We start from the raw sequence: 25,962 nt of genomic DNA on the forward strand, positions 1-25,962 counted from the left end.
TAAATTGTAGTCTCTAGGATAATGAAATAAATTTGCTGTAAGTTGTTAGTAATTTTGTTAAGATTTTTTTTTTTTAAAAAAGATTTATTTATTTGAGAGAGAGAGAATGTGCATGCATGTAAACAAGGCAAGGAGCAGGGGGAGGGAGAGTCTCAAGCCAGCTCCGCACTAAGCTTGGAGCCTGACATAGGGCTCAATCCCACGACCCTGAGATCATGACCTGAGCTAAAACCAAGAGTCGGATGCTTAACCAACTGTGCCACCCAGGCGCTCCTAAATGTTGGGATTTTTAAAGTTTAGAAGGATTAGAAATATCTGAGGAGTATTCTTTATTATTTATGACATTTTACCAAATTTTTGTTAGGTACTAAAATGAGAGATTGTCTTAAAAGTGACCATTCAAATTATTTTTCTTTCAGCATATGATTCTGATAAAAGATCAGCTATCAAAACAACAAAGTGAGGGAGACAGTATCATTAGTAAACTGAGACAAGATCTAACTGATGAAAACAGGAGAGTTCATCAACTTGAAGATGATAATATGAACATGACTAAAGAGCTGGATGTGCAGAAAGAAAAGTTAGTTCAAAGTGAACTTGTTCTAAATGATTTGCATTTAGCCAAGCAGAAGCTTGAGGAGAAAGTGGAAGATTTAGTAGATCAACTAACTAAATCACAGAACAGTAACTTAAACATGCAGAAGGAGAACTTTGGACTTAAGGAACATATTAAACAAAATGAGGAAGAGCTTTCTAGAGTCCGGGATGAGTTAACTCGGTCTCTGAATCGAGACTCCGGCAGTGATTTTAAGGATGACTTACTTAAAGAAAAGGAGGCCGAAGTCAGAAACATAAGGCAGAAACTTTCAGAAATAGAACAGCTCAATGGCCATTTAAACAAAGTTGCCTTTGATCTGAAAATGGAAAATGAAAAGTTGGTTTTAGCATGTGAGGATGTAAGACACGAGTTAGAAGAATCCATTGCTGGTAGCAATCAGATTTCTCTGGAAAGAAACACTTTTGTGGAGGCTCTAAAAATGGAGAAAGGACAGTTAGAAGCAGAATTGAGTCGGGCCAAGCAGAGGCTGGTAGAAGAAGCTAATAAATATGAGCAGATGATCGAACAACTATCTAAGGCACGTGATTTGAGTACTTCTGCTTTACAGCTGGAACAGCAGCATTTAATAAAACTTAGTCAAGAGAAAGACTTTGAAATAGCGGAACTCAAAAAGAACCTTGAACAAATGGATACGCACCATAAAGAAACCAAGGAAATTTTATCCTCTAGTTTAGAAGAGCAGAAGCACTTATCCCAACTTATAAGTGAGAAGGACGTTTTTATTGAAAAACTTAAAGAAAGAAGTTCAGTGCTTCAGGAGGAATTAGATAAATGTACTGAGGCCTTAAGAAAAAATGAAATTTTAAAGCAAACCATGGAGGAAAAAGACCGAAGTCTTGGGTCCATGAAAGAAGAAAACAATCATCTCAAAGAAGAACTGGAACGGCTACGTGAACAGCACAGTCGGGCTGCGCCTGTGGTGGAGCCTAAGCCCCTGGATAGCGTTACAGAGCTAGAGTCTGAGGTGTTGCAGCTGAATATTATAAAGGGGAATCTTGAGGAGGAAATAAAACGTCATCAAAAGACTATTGAAGATCAAAACCAGAGTAAAATGCAGCTGCTTCAATCTTTAGAGGAGCAGAAGAAGGAAATGGCTGAGTTTAAGAGCCAGCATGAGCAAATGAATGTCACACACACCCAACTCTTCTTAGAGAAAGATGAAGAAATTAAGAATTTGCAAAAAACAGTTGAACAGATCAAAACCCAGTTGCACGAAGAAAGACAGGGTGTTCCAACGGAGAATTCTGAGATCTTTCAAGAAACGAAAGTACAGAGCCTTAATATAGAAAACGGCAGTGAAAAACATGATTTATCTAAAGCCGAAACTGAGAGATTAGTAAAAGGAATAAAAGAACGAGAATTGGAGATTAAGCTCCTGAACGAAAAGAATATATCTTTAACGAAACAGATTGATCAGTTGTCCAAAGATGAAGTTGGTAAACTAACTCAGATCATCCAGCAGAAAGACTTGGAGATACAAGCTCTTCATGCTAGAATTTCTTCTGCTTCCTACACCCAGGATGTTGTCTACCTTCAGCAGCAGCTGCAGGCCTACGCCAAGGAGAGGGAACAGGTATTAGCTGTTTTGAGTGAGAAGACTAGGGAAAATAGCCACCTGAAAGCGGAGTACCACAAAATGATGGATATTGTTGCCGCCAAAGAGGCAGCTCTCGTGAAGCTGCAGGAGGACAATCAAAAATTGTCTACTAGATCCGAGGGTGGTGGCCAAGATATGTTTAGAGAAACTGTACAGAATTTGTCGCGTATCATTCGAGAAAAAGACATTGAGATAGATGCATTAAGTCAGAAATGCCAGACCTTATTGACAGTTTTACAGACATCCAGCACTGGGAGTGAGGTCGGAGGTGTTAACAGCAATCAGTTTGAGGAGCTTCTCCAGGAACGTGACAAACTCAAGCAGCAAGTGAAGAAGATGGAAGAGTGGAAGCAGCAGGTGATGACCACGGTCCAGAATATGCAGCACGAGTCCGCCCAGCTTCAGGAGGAGCTCCATCAGCTACAGGCACAAGTTCTGGTTGACAGCGATAATAATTCTAAATTACAAGTGGACTATACTGGCCTGATCCAAAGTTATGAGCAGAATGAAACCAAACTCAAAAATTTTGGGCAGGAGCTAGCACAAGTTCAGCACAGCATCGGGCAGCTGTGCAGCACCAAGGAGCTGCTTCTAGGAAAACTTGATAGTATTTCGCCCCAACTCTCCTCCGGATCTTTGTCGCCTTCCCAGCCAACAGAATCTCTTGGCACGGTGAAGCCTGATAGATTGAGGGAGTCTTCGAAACAGGAGCTAGAAGAGTTAAGAAAGTCACTGCAGGAGAAAGATGCAACAATTAAAACGCTCCAGGAAAACAATCACAGATTGTCTGATTCCATTGCTGCTACCTCAGAGCTGGAAAGAAAAGAACACGAACAGACAGACTCAGAAATGAAGCAGCTCAAGGAGAAACAAGAGGTCTTACAGAAGTCACTGAAGGAGAAAGACCTCTTAATCAAAGCCAAAAGTGATCAGTTACTTTCTTTAAATGAAAATTTCACCAACAAAGTGAATGAAAACGAACTTTTGAGGCAGGCAGTAACCAACCTGAAGGAGCGGATATTAATTTTAGAAATGGACATCTGTAAACTAAAAGAAGAAAATGAAAGAATAGTAGAAACAAGCAGGGTAAAGGAAACAGAATATCAAGCGTTACAGGAGACTAATACGAAGTTTTCCATGATGCTTCGAGAAAAAGAGTTTGAGTGCCATTCAATGAAGGAAAAGGCTCTTGCGTTTGAGCAGCTGCTGAAAGAAAAAGAGCAGGTATGTTGGGGATGGAATTTTTTTTTTTTTTAAGATTTTTTATTTATTTTTTTATTTGACAGAGAGAGATCACAAGTAGGCAGAGAGGCAGGCAGAGAGAGAGAGAGAGAGAGAGAGAGAGGAGGAAGCAGGCTCCCTGCTGAGCAGAGAGCCCGATGCGGGACTCGATCCCAGGACCCTGAGATCATGACCTGAGCCGAAGGCAGCGGCTTAACCCACTGAGCCACCCAGGCGCCCAGGGGATGGAATTTTTATACAGGAAAGTTGGGGTGGGGAAGATTTTCCAGTGGGTTGGTTACTTTATAGGTAATTGTGTTTGAAGGGGAATGTGAAGTTGTTCATTCAGAAATACCTCTTTCAGGCTTTTGTGACTTCATTCTGAGTAAATTTTCCTTAGAGGAACCTGGAGGTTTCTCCCCTAAATTACTAGATCTTTCTAAACACTTTTAGCAGCAGGTTAATTTAAATAGAAAAAAAAAGACTTTAGTAGCAATTAATATTTTTCTTTAGAAAACAGAAGTGTTGAAATGACTTCCCTGTCTTTTCCTTGCCAGTGACTTGCACTTTCTGAGGAACAGTTGTGCATGCCTGATGAAGGAATGTGCACACACACAGCTCTCTCTCATACTCTTTTGATTGATTTTGGGATCTGTGAATATTTTGTTGTATAGAGTAAATTTGAAGAGATTGTGTCTTTTGAATTCTTTTGAAAACTTTTCTGATAACTTTTTCTTCCAGAATAGTTTGATTGCTTTGAAAAAGTTGTAAACATTATAGAGTTCCCTTATGCCTCACACCTAGTTTCCCTTGTTTGTTAACATCTCAGATTACTATGATGCATTTGTAACAGCTAATTCACCAATATTGATGTATTAACTGAAGTTCCTACTTTATTTGCCTTTTTTTTTTTACTAAAAAAATGGCCACATGTCTTCTTTCTGTTCAGGGTGCCATTCAGGATAACACGTTGTATTTAGTTGTCATGTCTCCTTAGGCTTCTCTAGACTGACAGTTTCTCAGACTCTGTTGTTGATGACCTTGATATGGTTAACTATATCTCAAAATTAATTATTTAATGAAGAAAGTGTGTCTTTTTAAAATGTATTTTTCTTAAGCTCAACTTATTTCTTTCCAAAAGGGCAAGACTGGAGAGTTAAATCAGCTTTTAAATGCAGTTAAGTCAATGCAGGAGAAGACAGTTAAGTTTCAACAGGAGAGAGACCAGGTCATGTTGGCCCTGAAACAGAAACAAATGGAAAACAGTACTTTACAGAATGAGGTATGCTTTTACTCTAAAGAAATTGATTGAAGCAATAAGCTTAGTAATCATTAAGGAAACTAGAACGATTTATCAAAATTAATTTCTCTATTAGGTGATTTTTTTTTCTCTCTTCCTCTGATGTGTTATTGTAGGATTTTGATCTCCAGGGGTATATATTATTTGTTTTCAAAGGTAAAAACTATGGCATATCTTGGGTATTAAAAAAAATTTCCCACTGATGCAGTCACTGTAGAAACAGGTATGCAGATTCCCCCCCAAAAATTAACCATAGAAATAACTTAGACTCCAATAGTCCATTACTGAGTATTTACTCCCCCAAAATGAAAACACTAAATCAGAAAGGTAACCTGCACCCTTATGCTGGTTGCACATTATTTACAATAGCTAAGATAGGGAAGCAACCCAAGTGTCCATTGATAGATGAACAGATAAAGAAGGGGGTATAAATGGAATATTTCTCAGCCATAAAAAGAAATGAGATCTTGCTGTTTGCAACAACATGGATGGACCTAGAGGGTACATTATCCTAAGTGAAGTAAGTCATACAGAGAAAGGAAAGTACTGTATGATTTCACTTATGTGGAATCTAAAAAAACAGTGAAACAGAGACAGAATCATAAACAAACTGGGAACAAACTGGTCGTTGAGGGAGGGGTTGGGTTTAGGGAGGATGGGCAAAATAGGTCAAGGGGATTTAGAAGTGAAAATTTCTAGTTATAAATTAAGTCAAATGGCTGAAAAATACGTCAGAAGTAATAGAATCAGTAATATTGTAATAATGTCTGATGACAGATGACAACTGCATGTACCATGGGAGCAGAGTGTAACATGTAGAGTTGTTGAATCACTGTTTTGTATACTTGAAACTAGTATAACCTTGTCTTCAGCTTAAGAAAAAATCTCACCTGTGATATATGAAAAAATGAGATTTTTCACTGGAAAATGTGATGTATCAAAAAGGCATATACTTGGTAGAATTCCATTTTTCATTAAAAGCCGTAGGGAATGAGCTCTTAGAAAATAAAACTTCCAGATGAAAGGTCAAGTTGACTTTCGGTGACTTTTTTCTAATATAAATACATCTTGCAATATAAGAAATTAGTATGTAATTAATATACTTCAATAATGGGCAAAAGATTTGATAGCAGAGTGTCTTGTAGAGGGGAAAGGGGAACATTTTATAGAAGAAAAATAAAGAGGTGTTCTCTGCCTAGGTTCAACATTTACGTGACAAAGAAATACGGTTAAACCAGGAGCTAGAGAGATTGCGTAACCATCTTTTAGAATCAGAGGATTCTTACACCCGAGAAGCTTTGGCTGCAGAAGATAGAGAGGCCAAACTGAGAAAGAAAGTTACAGTGTTGGAGGAAAAGCTAGTTTCATCTTCTAATGCAATGGAAAATGCAAGGTAACTTTTCCCTGTTTTTAGCACTCACATTAGTTGAACCCTCCTTGAGTGTCAGAATCAGAAAATGTTTTTCCTGGCTTACCTCATTTTACTCTTAAGAAATTCATTCTCTCCAAATGATAGATGAAGATACTGAAGGTAGAGAGGGTTAGTAAGTTACCCAAGGTCAGACCCAGAGTATGTTTGTGGGTTTCACGTTTGGGTCTGTAACTCTTGATACCAGAGCTGGCATTCATATAGCTCTAACTGAATCTTTCTTCTCCTTTTTTTAAAAAATAATTTTATTTACATATTATTTTTTTAAATCATAAGTGTACTAGCTCTCTCTGAATCTTAACTACTATCCTAGATAATTGCCTCTCATTGTTTTAAGAGTTTAGACTTAAATTCTGACTGATTTTTTTTTCCTGACAGATTTTAATTAGCTTTGTCACGCTCCCAAAGAACTAATTTGACTTATGTGATTTTACTCTTGATTAAATGATCTAAGGTTGAATAAGGTTTGGATATTAGAAGGGAGCGAGTAAAGGAAGTAGCACAGTGAAGTCAGCGTGAATTTACTCCTAGTTTGTTAAAACTTTTAAATTATTAGATCCCTGCTTACATATTTTTATTTTATTTTTACTAGAGTAGTAGTTTATTATAAAAGGCTTTAACTAGGAGCAGCAGATGGAGGAGATATGTAGGGCAAGGCATGGGGTAGGGGTGCACAACTTCCAGCTCCTTCCCAGCAAGCAGCTGCCCCCATAGCTTTCAGTGCTCATGAGACCAGAAGCTTTCCAGATCCTCTCGTTGTGAGGTTTTATGGAGAGTTCATTGTAGAAATATGATTGACTCCCTACTTATATAATTTAAAATTTTATTTCTCTCAATAAAATGTGTATTCTTGGGATGCCAGTGTCCTGGAATTGAACCCCACATCAGGCTCCTGCTCAGCAGGGAACCTGCTTCTCCCTCTGCCTCTGCTGCTCTCTCTGTTTGTGCTCTCTCTCTCTCTCACACATAAATAAAATCTTTTAAAAATAAGGTATTTTCTTCTCTTTATACCCTTTTTATTATAAAAACCTATTTGCACTTCAGGAAAATTACAGTCTTTTCTTCAAATTTTTGGGTTTTTATTTTCTCTAATTAAAATAGTTTCTGGGCTCTCTGCACCCTCATTAGACTTATTTTGCACTATCACCTACATCCAGCCAGACCGTCATCTTCATTCCTTTCACAGAGCTACTCTTTTCCTATTTCTTCTCCTTTTTCTATGCTTTTCTTTAAGATTTACTTATTAGCAGTGAATGCCTGTGGGGGGCACACACGTGAGCAGGGAGGAGGGTGGGGGAGAAAAATCTACAGGAGACTCCCCGCAGAGCCTGATGTGGGACTTGATCTCATGACCCTGAGTTCATGACTTGAGCCAAAATCTAGAGGTGGATGCTTAACCACTGACTGAACCACTGAGTCACCCCGTCTTCTGCCTTTTCCTTTCATATTCTTCTGCCTTGAGTGGGCCTGATTCCTAACAGTTTTTCTATTAGTCCCACCTTCTTCAAATAGCATCTCCTTTGTAAAGAATGCTTTAGTTAGAATCCCGCTCCTCAAATTCAAAACCAAACCCTGGTGTGATGTTTTTCTTTTGAATCTGCTTAATCCTTTGTTTGAGTCTTTGGTAGCGCACTTACATTTTACTTTAGGGTACGTAAGTAATTGTTGACCCATCTTATATCTTACAGCTTCTCCCATCCAGTGAAATATAAGGCCACTGGGAGTGGGTGTGATGCCATTTATTTATTTATTTATTTATTTAACATTTTAGTCATTTATTTGACAGAGAGCACAAGCAGGGAAATGACAGGCAGAGGAAAAGAGAGAAGCAGACTCCCTGTGGATCAGGGAGCCTGACACACGGCTTGATCCCAGGACCTTGGGATCATGACCTGAGCCAAAGGCAGACACTTAACCGACTGAGGCATTCAGATGTTCTGATGACATTTATTTTGTACCCTTCCCACAGCATATCTTCTTACACAGTGTTAATAGATGTGCAGTAATATTTTTGAATGAGTGACTCAGATCTACAAGTCAGATTATCGTGTTTTGAGCCCTTAATTAGCTGTAGTAATCCCTGGTGTTTATTAACTTTTTGAGTGACATCCTAGCTCATTTCATCCTTGCAATGACCTGTTCCATGGCATGCCAACCAGCAAAGTTGTATAAAATCCAGGAACACTTGAGGGCAGAGTTGTCTCCTGATTATCAATTTACTGCTTTTCCCACAAGAGGGTGCTGTTGGGTAACTTTCCTCAGAGTGCAGGGTGCTTAAAGAGCTTGAATGGACTGCTCCTGAATAAGAATTTATTAACTGGATATTAAAAACCCAGGAAAGACTATTGCAATATTTTGTTTGTAATCATTATACATTAAGGAGGTACATCAATGATTTAATCCTGGGTCAGTAAATCTCTAGCCTATCCCTGATTTATTATTTGGGGCAGGTATAGGGGTTATTATATTGAATGTAAAGAGAAAGAAAGATGATAGTGAAAAATAATTAGTAATTAGAGCATGTTGTCAGTGGATAGCCTTTGAAGACTTGGGAGTTCACCATAGTTGCAAGTGTCAAAAGCCAAGAAAGTTTCAAAATCCATTGCTTATTGGGTTGGAAGCTGGACAAAATGACTTCCAAGGTCCTTGCAACTTACAGTTTTTTGAAAAATTACATCTTAGAGTTTTAGCCTGAAAACAGAATGTTGCAGGCTGTTTGTAAATTTTTATTATACTGATATTTCTTGTTTAGTTCAGCTTTTAATCTTTAAAATGACAGCCATTTGTTCAAAGTCATTTTCATGGGAAGAATGAATTAACAAAAGAGGGAGAATGAAGATCGAACTCTTTAAGTTTCTTTGAAATCTAATGTGAATGCAATGAAATGTAAGGAAGGTCAAATTCATAGAGTCAGAAGGTAGAACAGTGCTTGCTGGGAGAAAGGGTACTGCTTAATGGATATGGAGCTTCCCCTTGGGAGGATGAAGTTCTGGAGATGGATGGTGGTGATGCCTGTACAGCATTGTGAATGTTACGTATATATTTACACAATTTTAAAAATGTAGGGAGGAGATTTCATCTTGTTAAAGTAATAGAAACAGTTGGACTTTTATTCTTTGGTGGGTGGGGGCAGAGAGAGAGAGAATCTTAAGCAAGCTCCGTGACACAGGGCATGATCTCACAACCCTGAGATATTACCTGAGCCAAAAGCAGAAGTCGGACAGCTTAACTGACTGAGCCATCCAGGCACCCCTGACTTTTATTCTTTTTGTTGGAAGCCATCAGGCCAGTTTGCAGGTGGAGTCACTGCAGGAGCAATTGAATGTGGTCTCCAAGCAAAGGGACGAAACCACACTGCAGCTTTCTGTCTCTCGGGAACAAGTAAAGCAGTACGCTCTGTCACTCTCCAACCTCCAGATGGTACTGGAGCATTTCCAGCAGGGTGAGTTGTGCAGTCGGCCTTCCAGGGAAGAAAAATTATTGTGTTATTGGGAATTCGGGCTTATTTCAGTGCTATTTTGAAATAGGCACAGGGAAATCTTTGAAAGGTTACCCCACTTGTTAAGTTAAGTTGCCCTCAAAAAGTTAACATAGACTCCTTTTACAGTTAAGATTAGAGAATGCGACATAAGAATTATTAAAGATATGTTTTAGTATCATATCATGACCAATGAAGGTGAGAATTGGGGAAGGATAAGGATAACATAGGAAACATAGGAAGGATGGTCACGTGATAAAGAGGGGACCATGTAGGAGCAATACTTGAGTTTTGAGATATAGGTCAAAGGTTGAATCTACTTCATAGAGTTAATCATCAGTAATTACTGTCCTTTGAAAATACTGACTGACTTGTTCTTAGCTGTTCATATCCCTTGAGGTAACTACATTTCTAGTCCCAGTGGAAAATATTTCTCTGAAGACATAGTACCAATCACCAGAGAGGAGTATTCCTCTGATAACCAAGTACGCTTTTTCACATCTACCTCCCACCCTCCCATTTACCTCCTTTAGATCATTCATTTCCCCCTCTGTTTATAATGATTGGCAGTGAATTTACTACTGGTAGGGGCAGTTGATGGGGGATATGAGGGTCAAGAAGTAACAGGGGTTACAGTTTTGTGCTGAAGCAAAACTTTGAATTTGTATGTATGTTGATCTTCAGGCTTACTCATGGTTGAAATCTTGAATTTTAAGATAAGAATTCTCAAGGTCCATTGTACCTAATACTTTATAGAATGGGCAGGTGTACAAAGTAACATGGCCTTAGGGAAGGCTTTACCGAAGTGGAGTTACTTGAATGGAGTTCTGAAGGGAGGGAAGAGTTTGCATGATGATGAACAAAGTGGAGAAGGGTTTAGGCAGAGGAAACCAATCTCTTTAATTCCAGCTCACATGATCTAAGGCAGAGGAAACTAATCTCTTTAATTCCTCCTCACATGATCACATGATTTTCTTGCTGAGAGATTTGAATTGTTAAAATTTCAAGAGGTATAAAATTCTAATTTTATCACAAAATTGCAGAATACTAATGTAACTTTATTTTCTCTTTAGAGGAAAAAGCTATGTATTCTGCTGAACTAGAAAAGCACAAACAGCTTGTAGCTGAATGGAAGAAAAAGGCAGAAAATCTGGAAGGAAAACTAATGTCATTACAGGTTGGTCAAAATAATTTTCTCTTGTAAATATTATTCATGAACAATTAACTTGTTGAATCTGTATCTTGAAGAAATAATTTCCTAAACGATTTTAGTAAATACTGTTTGGTACTTGTTATCCTATGCTGGGATCCAGTGGTGAACAAGATTTCAGGACTTTCCCCGTGTGGCTTATAGTTTAGACACAACAAATATTAGATGATGGGAAATTTTAATTCTTTAGCACAGATGGGTATTTTTCTCTTTTCAGCAAGATATATCAGGCACTCTATTTCACATGGATTAGAATAATATATATAATAATCCTTTATATCTTTTTCTTTTGTGGTATAATCCTTTAAATACCATAGTCCTTTAAAGTATCCTTCTTTGGATGTTCCCCGGGTGACTCAGTCGGTTAAGCGGCTGCCTTCAGCTCAGGTCACGATCCCAGAGACCTGGGATTGAGCCCTACATCTTCCTCTGCCTGCTCGGCCTGCTGCTGCTCCTGCTTGTGCTCTCTCCCTCTGACAAATAAATAAATAAAATCTTTAAAAAAAAAAAAAACAAACCCAAAACTTTGTTATAGTTCATATGTAGAATTTTATAAAATATAAATATATATTTTAAAAATATACAAATATATATTATATATGAATATATATTTACATAATATATAATAATATAAAATGTAAAATATAGAAAATATTTTATTCCTAATAAAAGAAGACATATTTCCTTTAAAGTTTTGAAATTTTTATTAAATATTGAGTAGCTGCAGAATAGTATTTAGATAATACATATAAAATAATAGCAGTCCTGCAGCTACTTTCGTACTTGCCCACCCAGTATAAGAGAAGAATGTCATCCTTAGAAGTCCTGACGTGCCCTCCATATCTCATCCCCTTCTTGTTTTTTAAGATTTTATTTATTTATCAGAGAGAGAGAGTGCGAGTGCGCGCGCCCATGAGTGGGGGGGAGGGGCAGAGGGAGAAGCAAACTTCTCACTGAGCACGGAGCCAGCCTAACGTGAGGCCCAATCCCAGGGCCCTGGGATCATGACCTGAGCTGAAGGCAGACGCTTAACCAGCTGAGCCACGCAGGTGCCCTCTCATCCCCTTCTTATCATTTCATAGAGATCCAGTCTAGAATGTTATATTTATCACCCCTTGTTTTTCTTTATGGTTTTATCACATGTATTTGAATCTCCAAAAGATACATTGTATGGTTTTACATAACTTTGAGCTCTTTGTAAATGGAATTTTGAAATTAATGTAAATTTAATAATTCTCCTAAAACTTGCTTTTTTTTTTCCACCTAATATTATATTCATGAGTTTTAACTGTGTCACTGTGTGTTGTTATATGTGCATGGCTTATTACTTTCATCACTGTATTTATTGCATGAATGTATAATTTATTTACTTATTTTACTGATAGAAGACCTTGCCATTGTTTGCTATACAAACAATGTGGTTCTGAACTCCCTTGTTTACATCTCCTGGTGCACATGTTCGGAAGTTTCTTCCAGGCATGTATCTTAATCGGAATTGTAGAGTCCTGAGATATATATGGGCACTTTCAACTTTATTCAGTGATGGCAAGTTATTTCATAGCAGTAGTGCTAGTGTTCTCCTACCATTGGTGTGTAAGAGTTCTTGGTCTGCATCCTTGGCAATACTTGGCCTTAGTAGAATTTTTAAGTTTTTGCCACTGTAGTGGGAAGGGCTATCATCTTATGGTCTTATTTTGCATTTGTCTGACTGCTAACAAGATTAAACATCTTTTAATATGTTTATTGACCATTTATGCTTACTTTCTGGTCAGCTCTTTAATATGTTTTAAAAGATACTTTATCTAACACTTTTAGTTGTTTCCAGTAGGTCTAGAGTATGTCGTCTGCCATACTGTTAGAAGTCCAGATCTTTTTTTTAAGCTAGCTTTATTTTTAATTTAAGATATAGCATATACTTAGAAAACAAATAAAATCAAAAGAAACTAAGAGGGAATTAGTAAAAATAAAAGCTGGAATTGGTGAAATAAAACCCAAACAAATGGTAGAAAGAATAATGAAGTCTAAATGTTAATTTTAGAAAAAAATCTTAGTGTAGTTTTGAAATTTAATAATTTCTTAAATAGAAATACTGTGACTGGGGCATCTGGGTGACTCAATCATTGGGCATCTGCCTTCGGCTCCGGTCATGATCCCAGGGTGCTGGGATCAAGCCCCACATCGCTATTCCTGATCGGCAGGAGGCCTGCTTCTCCCTCTCCCACTCCCCCTCCTTGTGTTCACTCTCTCACTGTCTCCCTCTTTCTCTGTCAAATAAATAAATAAAGTCTTAAAAAAAAAAAAAGAAATACTGTGAGGTTTAAAAAAAATTATTTGAAGATTTATTTAAATTTCCTTTATACTAAATTTAGTTTTGTGGATTTTGAATATTAAAAGTTTTATTTAAAATGTTTTGTTTCAGTTCCTTTGTGTATCAGTTAGGGTTCAACCTGAGAAGCAAAACCTATAGGGAGGGGGTATTGTGTACACACACACACACACATCTATGAGATTTATTATAAGGAATTGGCAGTGCGATCATGGGGGTTGATAGTCAAAATCCGAAGATCCCATCACAGGCATGGGCCAGAATGGTTCTCCACAGATGGTCAGGAAAGAAAATCAGAAGCAGGATATACGACTCAGTGGGAGGGGCTAAAGTTGCAGTCCGGCAGGAATATTTTCTTTTTCTGGGGAAGGCTCATCCTTGCTTTCCAGGACTTTTAACTAGCGCAGCCCCAACCCTGATTATTCATGCCTTCCTTAAATTCAGCTGATTAGGTGCTTTGATTACATTTGTAAAGTACCTTCACAGTAACATCTAGATAGTGGTTGATGAGGTAACTTGGGACTGTAGCCTAAGATGACACATCAAAAAAACTGTCACTTTGCTTCAGGATGGTAAAATTTGACCTAAAATTTACATGGGTGAATACACAAAAATAGCCAAGAAGATTGAAAGGACAACAGTGAGGAGCGTCTTCCTACTAAAGATCAAAAGAGAGCCATTAATCAACAGCATATTGACTAGACTAGTCAAACAGAAGGAGAATCCAGAAACAGAGTATTTGAGAATTTAAAACCAAATCCTAAACTAATTTCAGTTTAATGAAAAAAGGTTAGATTATCTAATAAATGGTATTTCCACAGCTGGCTGTCTATATGGGAGAAAACAAGATTGGATCCCTTATACCATATGCAACAATAAATTCCAATTGTACTAAAGCTCAGATTCTCACCTGGGAGTGTTGCTGGAAAACGGGGCTATTTTTGCTCATTACAGTGACAGGAGATAGTGGGCAGGGCCAGGAATGCCAAAATCACACCCATTGAGAAACCCTGTTGGAAAGATTTAAATATTAAAAACAAAACAAAAAACCTTGCCAGAAAATCTGGAAGAGTGCATTTAGAGTCTGGGGGCAGGGAGGAGCCTACCCAAGACTGAAACTCAAGAAACTGTGAAAACAGAGGGAGGACATGTTTGTATGCAATTTAAATAATTTTACATGGCAGTAGGTATCCTGCAGTCAATAGACAAATGGCAGATCTGGCAAATAATACTTGTAGCACTGATGACAAAGGGTTCACGTCTACTCTACAAGGTACCCTCAGAAACAGACAAGAGAAAGCTCATTAGACAAGGTAGGCAAATTTTCACAGAAATCAGCTCTAGCTGTCCTGTAAACATGGAAGAATGCTCAAATTCATTAGTAGTGAGGGAAATAAAAATTAATTAGTACTAATGAAATGTCATTTTATACCATCAGACTTGCAAAAATTAAAAAGACCATTTGTTGTATTTCTTGACCTTTTGTATCTGCTTTTTGTAGTGTTTATGCTCTTATTATTGTCCTTTTTAAAAAAACTTTTGTAACCATATCTTAAGTAGCATCCTCTTTTTTATTTAGTTCTGAGGAAGACAGTATTGTGCTGTAAAGTGTGGGCTCTGTCTTGGATACTCACCCTGTGAACTTGCAGGAGGTCACAGAGGCACCGCTTCATCAGCTGAATGGAGGAGGGTGGACTGACTTTGGCTTCCAGCTATGTAGTTTGTGAGGTGGTTTTTGTATGTACTTTTTAATGGACTTTTCTTCCTTAGGAGCGTTTTGATGAAGCAAATGCTGCATTGGATTCAGCATCAAGACTTACAGAACAGTTAGATTTAAAAGAAGAAAAAATTGAAGAACTTAAAAAACAAAGTAGGTGTTTCTTTATCATTTTTTGCCCGTATAACACCCGTGTTTCTGAATCAGATGTAGTCTTCCCCCTTGCGTCCATGCGGTTGAGTGAGACCAACTTCCACTGAGTGTGACTTCCATTTCTTTGTCCCATGACCAGCTTGCTTCAATTTTAATACGGTCCTAGTGAAACCAGAGTCGAAAGTTGGCCCTGGCTGTCCACTTAGTTTTCCTGTATTTGGAAGCAAGCCAAGTGTTGGTTGTCACTCTGTAGACTGTCACTGGGAAGCGATTTTACTGACCCAACTTTTTATGGTTAGGACTTCTCTCTGATCATTCTGTGTTCATCCATGGGATGTATTAGAACAATATTCTCAAGAAAAAAAGTAACTTCTTATGGAATGAATGTCTGAGTATAACTAGCTTTTTATGATGATAGATGGTGCTTTATATCTAGGCACTCACTATGTAATTGTGTGGTGCTTGCCACTTTCCTAAGGTGAGTGCTCTGCTTAGCATTTTCCATTGGGTCTCAGGTAATCAGGTGATTCATAATGCTTTGTTAAATCTAACAGCTAAGATTGCATGTCTCTGTTTAATCTCTGATTTAAGGGTCTGTGGAAGTTGAGCTCTTCTAGAGCTGCATTCAGTAGGTAATGATTTAAGGTGATCATGGAATCATGATACTTTTGGGTATCTGGGTTTGGCACAGGCAGTAGTTAAGGAATTAAGAAGTGCCACTTAACATAAAATAGAAATTAGAAATAGGCAAAATTAGGAGGTGGCACAGCAGAGATGCTGTCAGATGAAAGAAACAGTGACTTGGACACTAGGAAGGCATACAAGCAGAATTCACTGAAGCCTGGGTACCAGCAGATGAGCCAGAGGAAGTTGTCCTACCTCTAACAGCAGATAGCAGATGAGAGATTTTAGGACTACGAAAAACAATAAGCTTCATCATGTGAGGTAGGTATCCTCAAGGTAGCTTGATTCTGAGCAGATTACTGCTCTTACTTTGTCAGGCTTGGCCAGCCTTGGAACTCTCAGCGGGGGCCAGAAATGGGCAGCAAGGAAACAGTTACATACTGAGTATTGTGGGTGTTTTATGTAACATATACTGCATTGTATTTAGTTTTCTCTTATTTACTCTTTACAAGCATTTCTAGAGTAGGTGATTAAGAGTTTCATTTTATAAGTCAATGAAACTGAGATTTGAGCTCTGATCTTCTTACCCTTGACCAAAGCTCATGATGTTTCCATGTTACTTTATTTTGTCCTGTCAGAAGAATGGTTATTTATAGTGTGGCTTGTATTTTGTTTTGTGTATCTTCATCCCCTTTAAAGATAGGGCAGCATCATTTATATTGTGCCCTAAATGTTGATATGGTTGCTCTTATTGGGAGGCCATATTTATTGGGAAAATGCCAGAGCATTATACTATAGCATTATCTGCAGACACATGGCCAGCTCAGAGAAGATGCACTGGTTACCCAAGAAGTAGCGAGAGAATTGACAGCTTAGGGTAGCGCTGCACTAATGGAGGTGAACAGGCAGTGTTGTGAGCCAACTCATTGGTCCTGTGACACCCCAATGCATTGTGGCATGCTGCTGAATAATGTTTAAGGCCACATCCCTTTTTAGGTATCTACCTGAGTCATTTCCGGTAGATGATGCTAAGATAAAAAAATGCCGTAACTTACTGTACTTGGTAAATTATTTTCAGACTCCCTGTACTCCTTAGGATTTGTTCAGGCACTCATTTAAACCCCCAGGAATAGACTGTTTCAGAGTTAGATTGTATCTGACAGGGCTTAGGTGGCTTAGGTCCCTATTGATATAAAAAATGACAATTGCCATTCAGTGTAAATGTATGGAAACTTCGGACTCATTATGTGGGGTGTATATTAGCTACAGGGAGCTCTGATTATGCTTACACAACTGGTGTTTGAGAGGACAGGCAAAAGGCCAGTGTTTCACAGACAGGAAGGGGAGTGAGGAGATCATTCTGTTGTGTCTTTAAGTCATTCTTGCCATTTACATTCTTTTCTCCTCTTTACAATGTTTTCTTTTATTACCTCAGTGCTTAATATTGCTTTTATATCTGTAAACACAAATGTGATTTTATTTTCCCAAAGCTGCACTCTTGATTTGATAATATAAATAAACCTTGATTGGCTTGTTTCAAAAGAATCACTGTATATTTTCTTTCATAGATCATTAAGTACTTTAAATGCTGATTGATGTTGTAACACTGTACTTTATTTTTAACACGAAACTTGGCCAGACAGCAAAAATATTTGCCAGGAGAAACAGTTTTGAAAAAGACAGATTGGCTTTTGTTGCAAGAAAGTACCTAGAGACTTAAATTGTAGAAGCAAAGTATTGTTTTATTTCTAAGCATCTGCAGACTGATGATTAGTTGATATGCAGTTTCAACATTTAAACAATATTGGGAAGCTTACTTTAAAAGTGGTATTTTATTCAAAATACTTGTTATGCTCTTGCTACTGGAGATGAGAAGATTCATTGTGGTCAAACGTATGAAAAGGGAGCCATTACATACAACACCAACATTAAAACAGTACATCGTTGATGATTTTGGTATTCTTAGTGAGTACATAATTGTGTATGTACTTGGAACTGTAGTTCTAGGTTCAGGTATTTACAGGCCTTGTATGAAAAAACATGAAGATACCTTATCAGGCATTAAGTAATTAATGAGAACCGGCTAGTTGGCCTCACACTAGATGCTGTGTGAGACCCTAGCTAGTAACATGTGGCCTAAGTCCCGCATAGGTTCACAGTGTAAGATAGTGGTTCACAGCAGTGGTCATGAGACATGCATATTTAACTCTCTAAGAATCTCTTTGAGTGTCAGGGGCATGCCATTGAAGAAAGGAACTTGAGCAGAGCCCTATACTAGTAGAAGATTTCACCCCTAAAATATAAGAACTTCTGTCTCTCTTCCCCCCATAACCTCCTTTTCCCATAAAATAATAATGAAAGGTAACCCTAAGATCCTGTAGGTGCTATATTTTAGTAATGTGTCTGGTAGAAGAAATATTGCTTTCCTTCCTTCTAGAAATTACTCTTGCATCATTTTACCCGAAAGCATTTTTGTTCAATATGGTTCCAAAGACTCACTTCACACACCATCCTGTATTACTGATTTTTAAACTTAAGATGCTAGTCCTCTGTGAAGCAGGTAGGAGGACAGAATCTTTCTTTTCACTGTTTTGAATTGGTCAGAGTTCAAAATTTCCGTGGAATTGTCATTCATGGAAAAATACACACCTGTGGAATCCTAGAGTACTGCCGAACCATTTAAAGATGCATCTTTAAATCTGGCCATCTCTATGGCCAGATCTGACATTTTACTTCTTTGACTTCTTGTTCCCTACCATCATCTTTGAGATGAATTCCTGCTTAAAGGAAAATGATTAGATAAAATTGAAATGGCACAAAATAGTTCTCATTTTGATTTTGTGATACACAAAAATATGTTTACATAAAAAATACAAATTTAGATTCTAGCATTGTGAGTATCTTTTGGTATGTATGCCAGTATAGAGCTGCACCTTGAAGGGTCTCGTAACTGATTTTTGTTTTGTTTTGTTTATGTTGTTAGTTTTTAAAGACTATCTTTTAGAGCAGTTTTAGGTTTGTAACAAAGTTGAGAGGGAGGTACAGACATTTCCCATGTAACTCCTTCTTCCTATTTTTAACATCACTTACCAGAATTACCAGAATGGTGCCTTTTTTTTTTTTTTTAAACCAAGGCTGAACCCAGTGTGATATATCATCTCGCCCAAAGTCCACGGTTTACCTTAGGGTTTACTCTCAGTGTTATATATTTTGTGGGTTTGGGCAAATGTATAAGTAACTACAACATTATTATAGTATCATGCAGAGTTTTTTTTTTTAAGATTTTATTTTTATATGAAAGAGAGTGAGTGAGAGAGAGAGCATGAGGAGGGTGAGCAGGAGAAGCAAACTCCCCTGCTGAGCAGGGAGCCTGATGCCAGGCTTGATCTCAGGACCTCAGGATCATGACCTGAGCCAAAGGCAGACGCTTAACTGACTGAACCACTCAGGTGCCCCTCATGCAGAGTATTTTTACTGCCCTAAAAATCCTGTGTTCCTTCTATTCATCTTTTCCCCCACCCACCTCCACCCTCACCTCTGGAAACTACTGATCTTTTCACTGTCTTCATAGTTTGCCTTTTCCAGAACATCATAGAGTTGAAATCAGACAGTATGGAGTTTTTCTGGAGTAGTTTCTCTCCCTTCATAATACGCATTTAAGGTCCTACTCTGTCTTTTCATGGCTTATTAGCTCAGTTCTTTGTAGTGTTGAGTAACATTACCCTGTCTGGATGGACCACAGTTCATCCATTCATCTGCTGAGGACTTCTTGTTGGCATCCAAGTTTTGGCAGTTACAAGGAAAGCTCCTGTAAACACATGTGTGCAGGTTTTTGTGTGGACATAAGTTTTCAACTCCTTGGTGTCAATACCAAAGAGTGCAATTGCTGGAACATACGGTAGTTTTGCAAGAAAGTGCCCAACTGTCTTTGAGATCCCATTTTGTATTTCCACCAACGATGCAGGAGTGTCCCAGACACTCACCCCCACAGCATTTGCTGGTGCCAGCGCTCCAGTGCGGCCTTCTCATAGGTGTGTAGTGATAGCTTGTTTTAATTTGCATTTCCCTGATGACATATCATGCGGAACATCTTTTCATATTCGTATTTACTATCCATTTATCTTTTTTAGTGAGGTTAAGATTTTTGGCCCTTTTTTTTTTTTTAATGTTTTTAAAGACATTTTGGTGACTACTTTTAAAAAGTCTATAAGTTGAGAATGGAAAATTTCCTTACAGTGTTTTGTTTTGTTGATGAAAATCTGGAAGAATGTATAAAAATAAGCCCCAGTAAAGCTGGTATAATATGAAGCATAAAAATATGTTTTAAAACTACAAATATAAAAGAGGTTTAAACTGTTTTCATGGAACTACCTTTATGGTTGCTAGATGGTGGAGTTTTTATTTTAAATAAAGACATTCCGTTTTCCAGGACATGATTTATACAAGAAAACATATAATGTCCTGTTGAACATAAGCCAAATACATTCCCAGACGCTTTGTTACCCAAACCTTTTGAGGGATTTCTTTATAGATGTTTTTGGCAGAAGTGGTGATTTTAGAGGAAACATATAAGAAATACCAGATGCAGTTTTCTGAATTGCCATAAATGGTTAAAAAATTATTTGTGATGATATAAACATCTGGGTATAGTAGACAATGCCAGGACTTTAGTTAAGAAGAAAGTTTGTATCAATTAGGTGAATAACAGCCCTTTTAAACATAATGGTTATATTTTAAATGTGTGTTCTATTAATTCTTCTAAATACAAAGGAAAAAATAAATTATGTAGAGATGTTTTGAGTTAATATGTTTTGTGTATTTTCCCTCATATGGACAGAGTAATTCAGAACATAAATCATTTATTCTTTTTGTCTTGTGTTCTGTTCTTCCCAGATACTCTCCCTTCCTAGAGAAAAATCATTTTTTCATTTAGTTATCAAAAATGCATTGTTTCCTGCTATGTCTGCAACACTGAAGTAGGCACTGAAAATACAGAGATCGGGGACTGGTACTTCCCGGAGGTTTAGAGTCCGACTAGAAGGGGAAGATTACATGTAATCACATACGTACAACCAGTTGTTTCAAAAGGAAGGGACCATCCATTCTCCTTGGTTATGGTGATATGAAGGGTAGAGAAGGCTAGTGAATGGTATACTTGACCTCACTTGAGCTATGAATTAGGTACAGCTAAGCAGGTGGAGAGTTTGGAGAAGAGTATTCTAGATTTAGGGAGGAATTCATATGAATCTATGCAGCTTAATCTGAAACTGGCTGAAGATCTGGTGGACTGGTCATAACCAAAGGAGAGGCGGTCATGGAAGTGAATTATTATGTGGAAAAAAGAAACTATAAGGATGGATCGCAAACACAAATTATTAAACTGGGGCCGAGGAAATAATACAAAAGAACAAATAGGACCAAGCAGAGAGAGTGATGAATTGGAGATTTTCTGAGGGAGGCCAGCAAATTCTCGGCTCCACCCGACTGTTGTAATGCGGGCCTGTGGGCCCAATGTTGCCAAATCTCCAGAGCTTTCAAGAGACCCTGGAAATGTAGACTTTTATGTGAAATATTCCAATTTTTTAATGCGATACCAAATTTAAAACACCCTGTGTGGGCTGAAAAAAACATTTCTTTGGGCCACAGTAGCCTGTGCTATTTGCAACAGGGAGCTTTCAGAAATGAGTTGAGGTTTCACCCATAAGCTTAGAGAGCCTTTTGTCATTATTTTCTACAGTGATGATGATATTCAATAAGTGTCAGAATTATTATAATGGCTTTACTTTTCTCTGACAAAAATTCCAGCCCTTTCTTTTGGGATATGGCTGTTCTGTGTGAACCTTTTAAAATTAAATATATAATTTGATCCACAGTATTCAGTCTTCTAAAAAAAGTTTTGTTTCAGTATGGAAAAGCACAGTATAGATTATCTGAATTCATACTAAAGGATTGAGGGAGGCAGGTAGAGAGGGAAAATAAATTTGATCTGGTTACATTAAAAATATTTGTATAAGACCTGCTGTAAATGCCCATAGTCACTCTAATTTTATATTTACAAATAACCCAAGAGACCTCAATGTTGCTATTTTCTTTTTTAAGATTTTATTTATTTATTTGACAGAGATATCACAAGTAGACAGAGAGGCAGGCATAGAGAGAGAGAGAGAGAGGAGAAAGCAGGCTTCCCCTCCGAGCAGAGAGCCTGATGCAGGGCTCGATCCCAGGACCCTGGGACCATGGCCTGAGCCGAAGGCAGAGGCTTTAACCCCTGGAGCCACCCAGGCACCCCAGTGTTGCTTTTTTCATGGAGTCACAGATCTGACCTAGTGAAGTTCAAATTAATGAGTTTATATTGTATTAATAAAGTCTTTTCATGTGATGTCATTGCTAGGAAGTGGAATTTCAAAAATTACTTTCGCTCATCAATTAATAATTACAGTTACGAATGAGAAAGCATTCACCATGTACTCTAGGCCTTAAAATTCTATGATACGGTTGAAAAGAATTGAGTTAAAAGACAAAGCAGATGCCAGTATGTCTTAACTTCAAATGTTAAATATAAGATGCCTTTAAAGAGTATTCTTTGGGAGCACCTGGGTGGCTCAGTGGGTTGGGCCTCTGCCTTCAGCTCGGGTTGTGGTCTTGGGGTCCTGGGATCGAGCCCTGCGTTAGGTTCTCCGCTTGGCGGGGTGCCTGCTACTCCCTCTCCCTCTGCCTGCCTCTCTGCCTACTTGTGCTTTCTTTCTCTGTCAAATAAATAAGTGGAATCTTTAAAAAAAAAAATTATTTGGTGTTTATAAAGAAGTTGATCTTGTAGAAGTTGAAATTCTGTGATAAAAAGATCATCTAATTTCTAAACCTTGTTTTGATTATATTTAATTATATAAAGACGCTAAATTTCTTTATATTAGATTTAATGTATTAAGATTCATGTTGATTTTTTAGATAGCTAGTGCAGATAAGACACTAGACCCAGTTAATTTACCAACATATCTATAAATGAAATCATCTTTCTAACTTCTTTTCTTCCTTCTCTTGGCTTCTTGGTTAATAAAGAGGACAAGACAAAATGGAGGCAGAATTATCAGTGTTAATATTAACTCAAGTGATAGCATAATTGTATTGGTCAGGGGTAGGTTAAAGAGTGAATTCTTTAGTTATTTTAAGAAATCAGATGAGTGAGTACTAACGCTTAATATAGCACTTCACTGTTTAGAAAAGTCGCATTTAATCAGTAGATTCAAAATCCTTGGAGATTAAGCATGCATATTTTACAAAATAGGCAACAGCATCTGGCCCTGGTGAGAGGACCGTGATTCATATGCAGGTCTTCTGACCCTCAAGTCCTGTTCCAATCACCTTTCTTTTCTCTGTCAGATGACTGTTAAATAAATCTGACTTGAGTCTTGTCCAAGGGAGCTAAGTCATGCAACAGCCAGATGACTTTGTAAGGAGTGTGACTTAATTTTACGATGTGCTCTAAAGACAGTATTATAGTGCAGTGTTACTAATCACAAAATGTAAAGTTATGATGGACTTATTTGTTATAGTCAGTATGTTTCATGTTCAGTTTTGATTTTAAATCACATGGTGAGGACCACGGTGTCCTCTCGGGGCATTATGGAGAAGAGGCTGTCATATGGCAGGCTTTAGGATGGTATATATTTAGGGTAACCCTTCCCCTAAACTAGACTAAATCTCAGTTGCTTTATTGCTCAACTTTAAAGCATATCCCCCTGCCTTTTATTTTCTTTTTTTAACTTCCAGAGAATTATTTTGGCATGTTAGATTATTTCACAGGGATATTATATTTGGCTAAAAATGCATTTCTGAATAACCGTTATTTTGTCTGCCCATATAAATACAGTTCTGATTTCAAATTGTGGTTTGAATTAGTGTTCGGTTTTTGTGGAGAAATATTCAGAATCTCTGATGGGAGGAAAATCAGGGTGCCTAGAGAAAAAGAGAAGTCCATAGGGACCTTCGAAGTCAGAATTTGACTTTCTTTTCTAAGCCTTTCCTAGTTAGTACCATTCTTCCAAGCCTTCCCTCCAAATTCTGAGGGTTTTTTTGTAGACTTTAATATCAGAATGTGTTTAAACTACTACTTGAATTTGAAACAGCCCTCTGCATGCCTTCAGGGATATGCAGAGTTATCAGTTTTCTATCACATTAGTTTAGGACTAACTTGTATTCTGATGAGTTTAAGAAATTTTTACCCTATTATTTTGGCCATTAGGATGTTTTGATCTTACCTTTCAGAACAGAGATTTTTTTTTTTCATCAAGAAAATATCTTCGACTTGAACTTTATTTATTTTATTTTTTTTAAGATTTTATTTATTTGACAGAGAGAGAACATAGGCAGGGGGAGCAGGAGAGGGAGAAGCAGGCTCCTCGCTGAGCAGGGAGCCCGATGCAGGGCTCGGGAGCTTAGGGTTGCGCCCTGAACCAAAGGCAGATTACTGAGCCATCCAGGTGCCCCAACTTAATTTTTATTAAAGATTTATTTATTTATTTTGTGTGAGAGAGAAGAGAGGGGGGAATGGCGGGGGTGGGGGCAAAGTGAGAGAATCTCAAGCAAACCCCCTGCTGAGTGCAGAGCCTGATGCTGGACTTTGTCCCACCATCCCAGGATCATGACCTGAGCCAAAATCTAGAGTCAGATGCTTAACTGACTGAGCAACCCAGGTGCCCCTTGATTTGAACTTTAATAAGATAGATTTTTTTTTTTTTAGAATTTTTTTTATTTATTTGTCAGAGAGAGAGAGGGAGAGAGAGCAAGCACAGGCAGACAGAATGGCAGGCAGAGGCAGAGGGAGAAGCAGGCTCCCTGCAGAGCAAGGAGCCCGATGTGGGACTTGATCCCAGGACGCTGGAATCATGACCTGAGCCGAAGGCAGCTGCTTAACCAACTGAGCCACCCAGGCGTCCCAAGATAGATTTCTTGATCTGTTTTTATAGAGAAAAATTAAGCTCTTCTAGATTATTTTATTAAAATTTTAATCAGAGCAAAATCAACTCTTTGCTCTGTCAATTATACTCTGAAGATGTCTATCATTCAGTTTTATCTTTCTTTTTTAAATAAGAGACAGTATATTATAGTGGTTACATTCTGGTTATGCTCCAAAGCAGTGCTATCCAATAAAAATATAATGCAAGCCACATGTTTAGTAGCCATGTTAAAGCAATTGAAGTTAATCTTAGTCACATTTTATATAGCTCAGAATATTATTATTTTAATATATAATCAATATAAAAAATCATTAATTTGGGAAGAAAGTAAATGGAGATCTGAGAGGAAGGGAAAGTGGAGGTAAATTTGACCTCTGTTCCTCTGCTACCTTTCCATGGTGGGGGAGGATGAAACAGAAGACTCTGCCCATTGTTACTCTGGCTCTTCCTGTAGTCCATGAGTGGGATGGTTAATTGAGAACATCGACAAGAGATTAATTTACTTGCTGTTCTTCCTCCGAATAGTTGAGAATTCTACTTACATTCAGAATGTAGTAATAGAAAGGGCCCAGATAGCAGCATGTGTTCATAGTATATACGTGCATGTTAAGAATCTAAAATGTCTTTTACTGACTCAGATTTTATAGTAATCTTGTTTTCTCTCTCTCTCTCTCTCTTTTTAATGTCCAAGCTTAAATTCCTTACTGGAAAGACAGGAAAGGAAACGTTTGTAGTAGATTTTCCGAACACAAACCTTGCTTTTATAATATGGTTATGGCAACCATCTCTATTTTGGTAAAGTTAGCCTATAAATGAATTACATTTTGCAATTCAGATTTTTGCAATCTAGAAGAACCACAAGTCATTGCAAACCGTTAAACTGGACATTTTTGTATATACGTTTAGTACTTTAACAGAATAGTAGGCATTGTGCAAGGGGGACCTGGCTAATCTGTAGGGTTCCGAGAAAACTTTGAGGAAGTGACCTAAGAACTTAGATGTGAAGGTGAATAGGAGTTAATAAGTGTCCTGATGGAAAAGAGCTTTTCAGGTAGAAGAAAAAACATATGCAGAAGTCTTGTAGTAGGAATTGAGAGTCCAGAAATAAACCATATATGTCTGATCAGTTGGTTTTCAACAAAGATGCCAAAAGAAGAGTTTTTTTCAAAACGTGGTGCTGCAACAGCTGGGTGTCTTACATGCCCAAGAACAAAACTGATCCCTTCCCTTATACTGTGTGTGTAAATTAACTCAAAATGTATCATAGACCTGCATTTTAGAGTTATATTTATAAAAAAATCTTAGAAGAACACACAGGAATAGATCTTTGTGAT

At 37.7% G+C, this 25,962-nt stretch overlaps 1 protein-coding gene across 3 annotated transcripts in view; it reads left to right on the forward strand.

The window, feature by feature from the left end:
* The window catches only part of TRIP11 (thyroid hormone receptor interactor 11), a 63,835-nt gene that overhangs the window by 26,825 nt on the left and 11,048 nt on the right, over positions 1 to 25,962 (forward strand). For all 3 annotated transcript variants that reach the window (XM_004739044.3, XM_004739046.3, XM_004739045.3), the window contains 6 exons: positions 420 to 3,440; positions 4,579 to 4,719; positions 5,937 to 6,130; positions 9,445 to 9,608; positions 10,718 to 10,821; positions 14,951 to 15,050. In XM_004739044.3, the coding sequence (XP_004739101.1) occupies positions 420 to 3,440; positions 4,579 to 4,719; positions 5,937 to 6,130; positions 9,445 to 9,608; positions 10,718 to 10,821; positions 14,951 to 15,050 (3,724 nt within the window). The remainder of the gene's footprint in view (positions 1 to 419; positions 3,441 to 4,578; positions 4,720 to 5,936; positions 6,131 to 9,444; positions 9,609 to 10,717; positions 10,822 to 14,950; positions 15,051 to 25,962) is intronic.

Source organism: Mustela putorius, unplaced genomic scaffold (assembly GCF_011764305.1).
Source record: "Mustela putorius furo isolate JIRA1106 unplaced genomic scaffold, ASM1176430v1.1 tig00000129_pilon_pilon_pilon, whole genome shotgun sequence".
Taxonomy (NCBI): domain Eukaryota; kingdom Metazoa; phylum Chordata; class Mammalia; order Carnivora; family Mustelidae; genus Mustela; species Mustela putorius.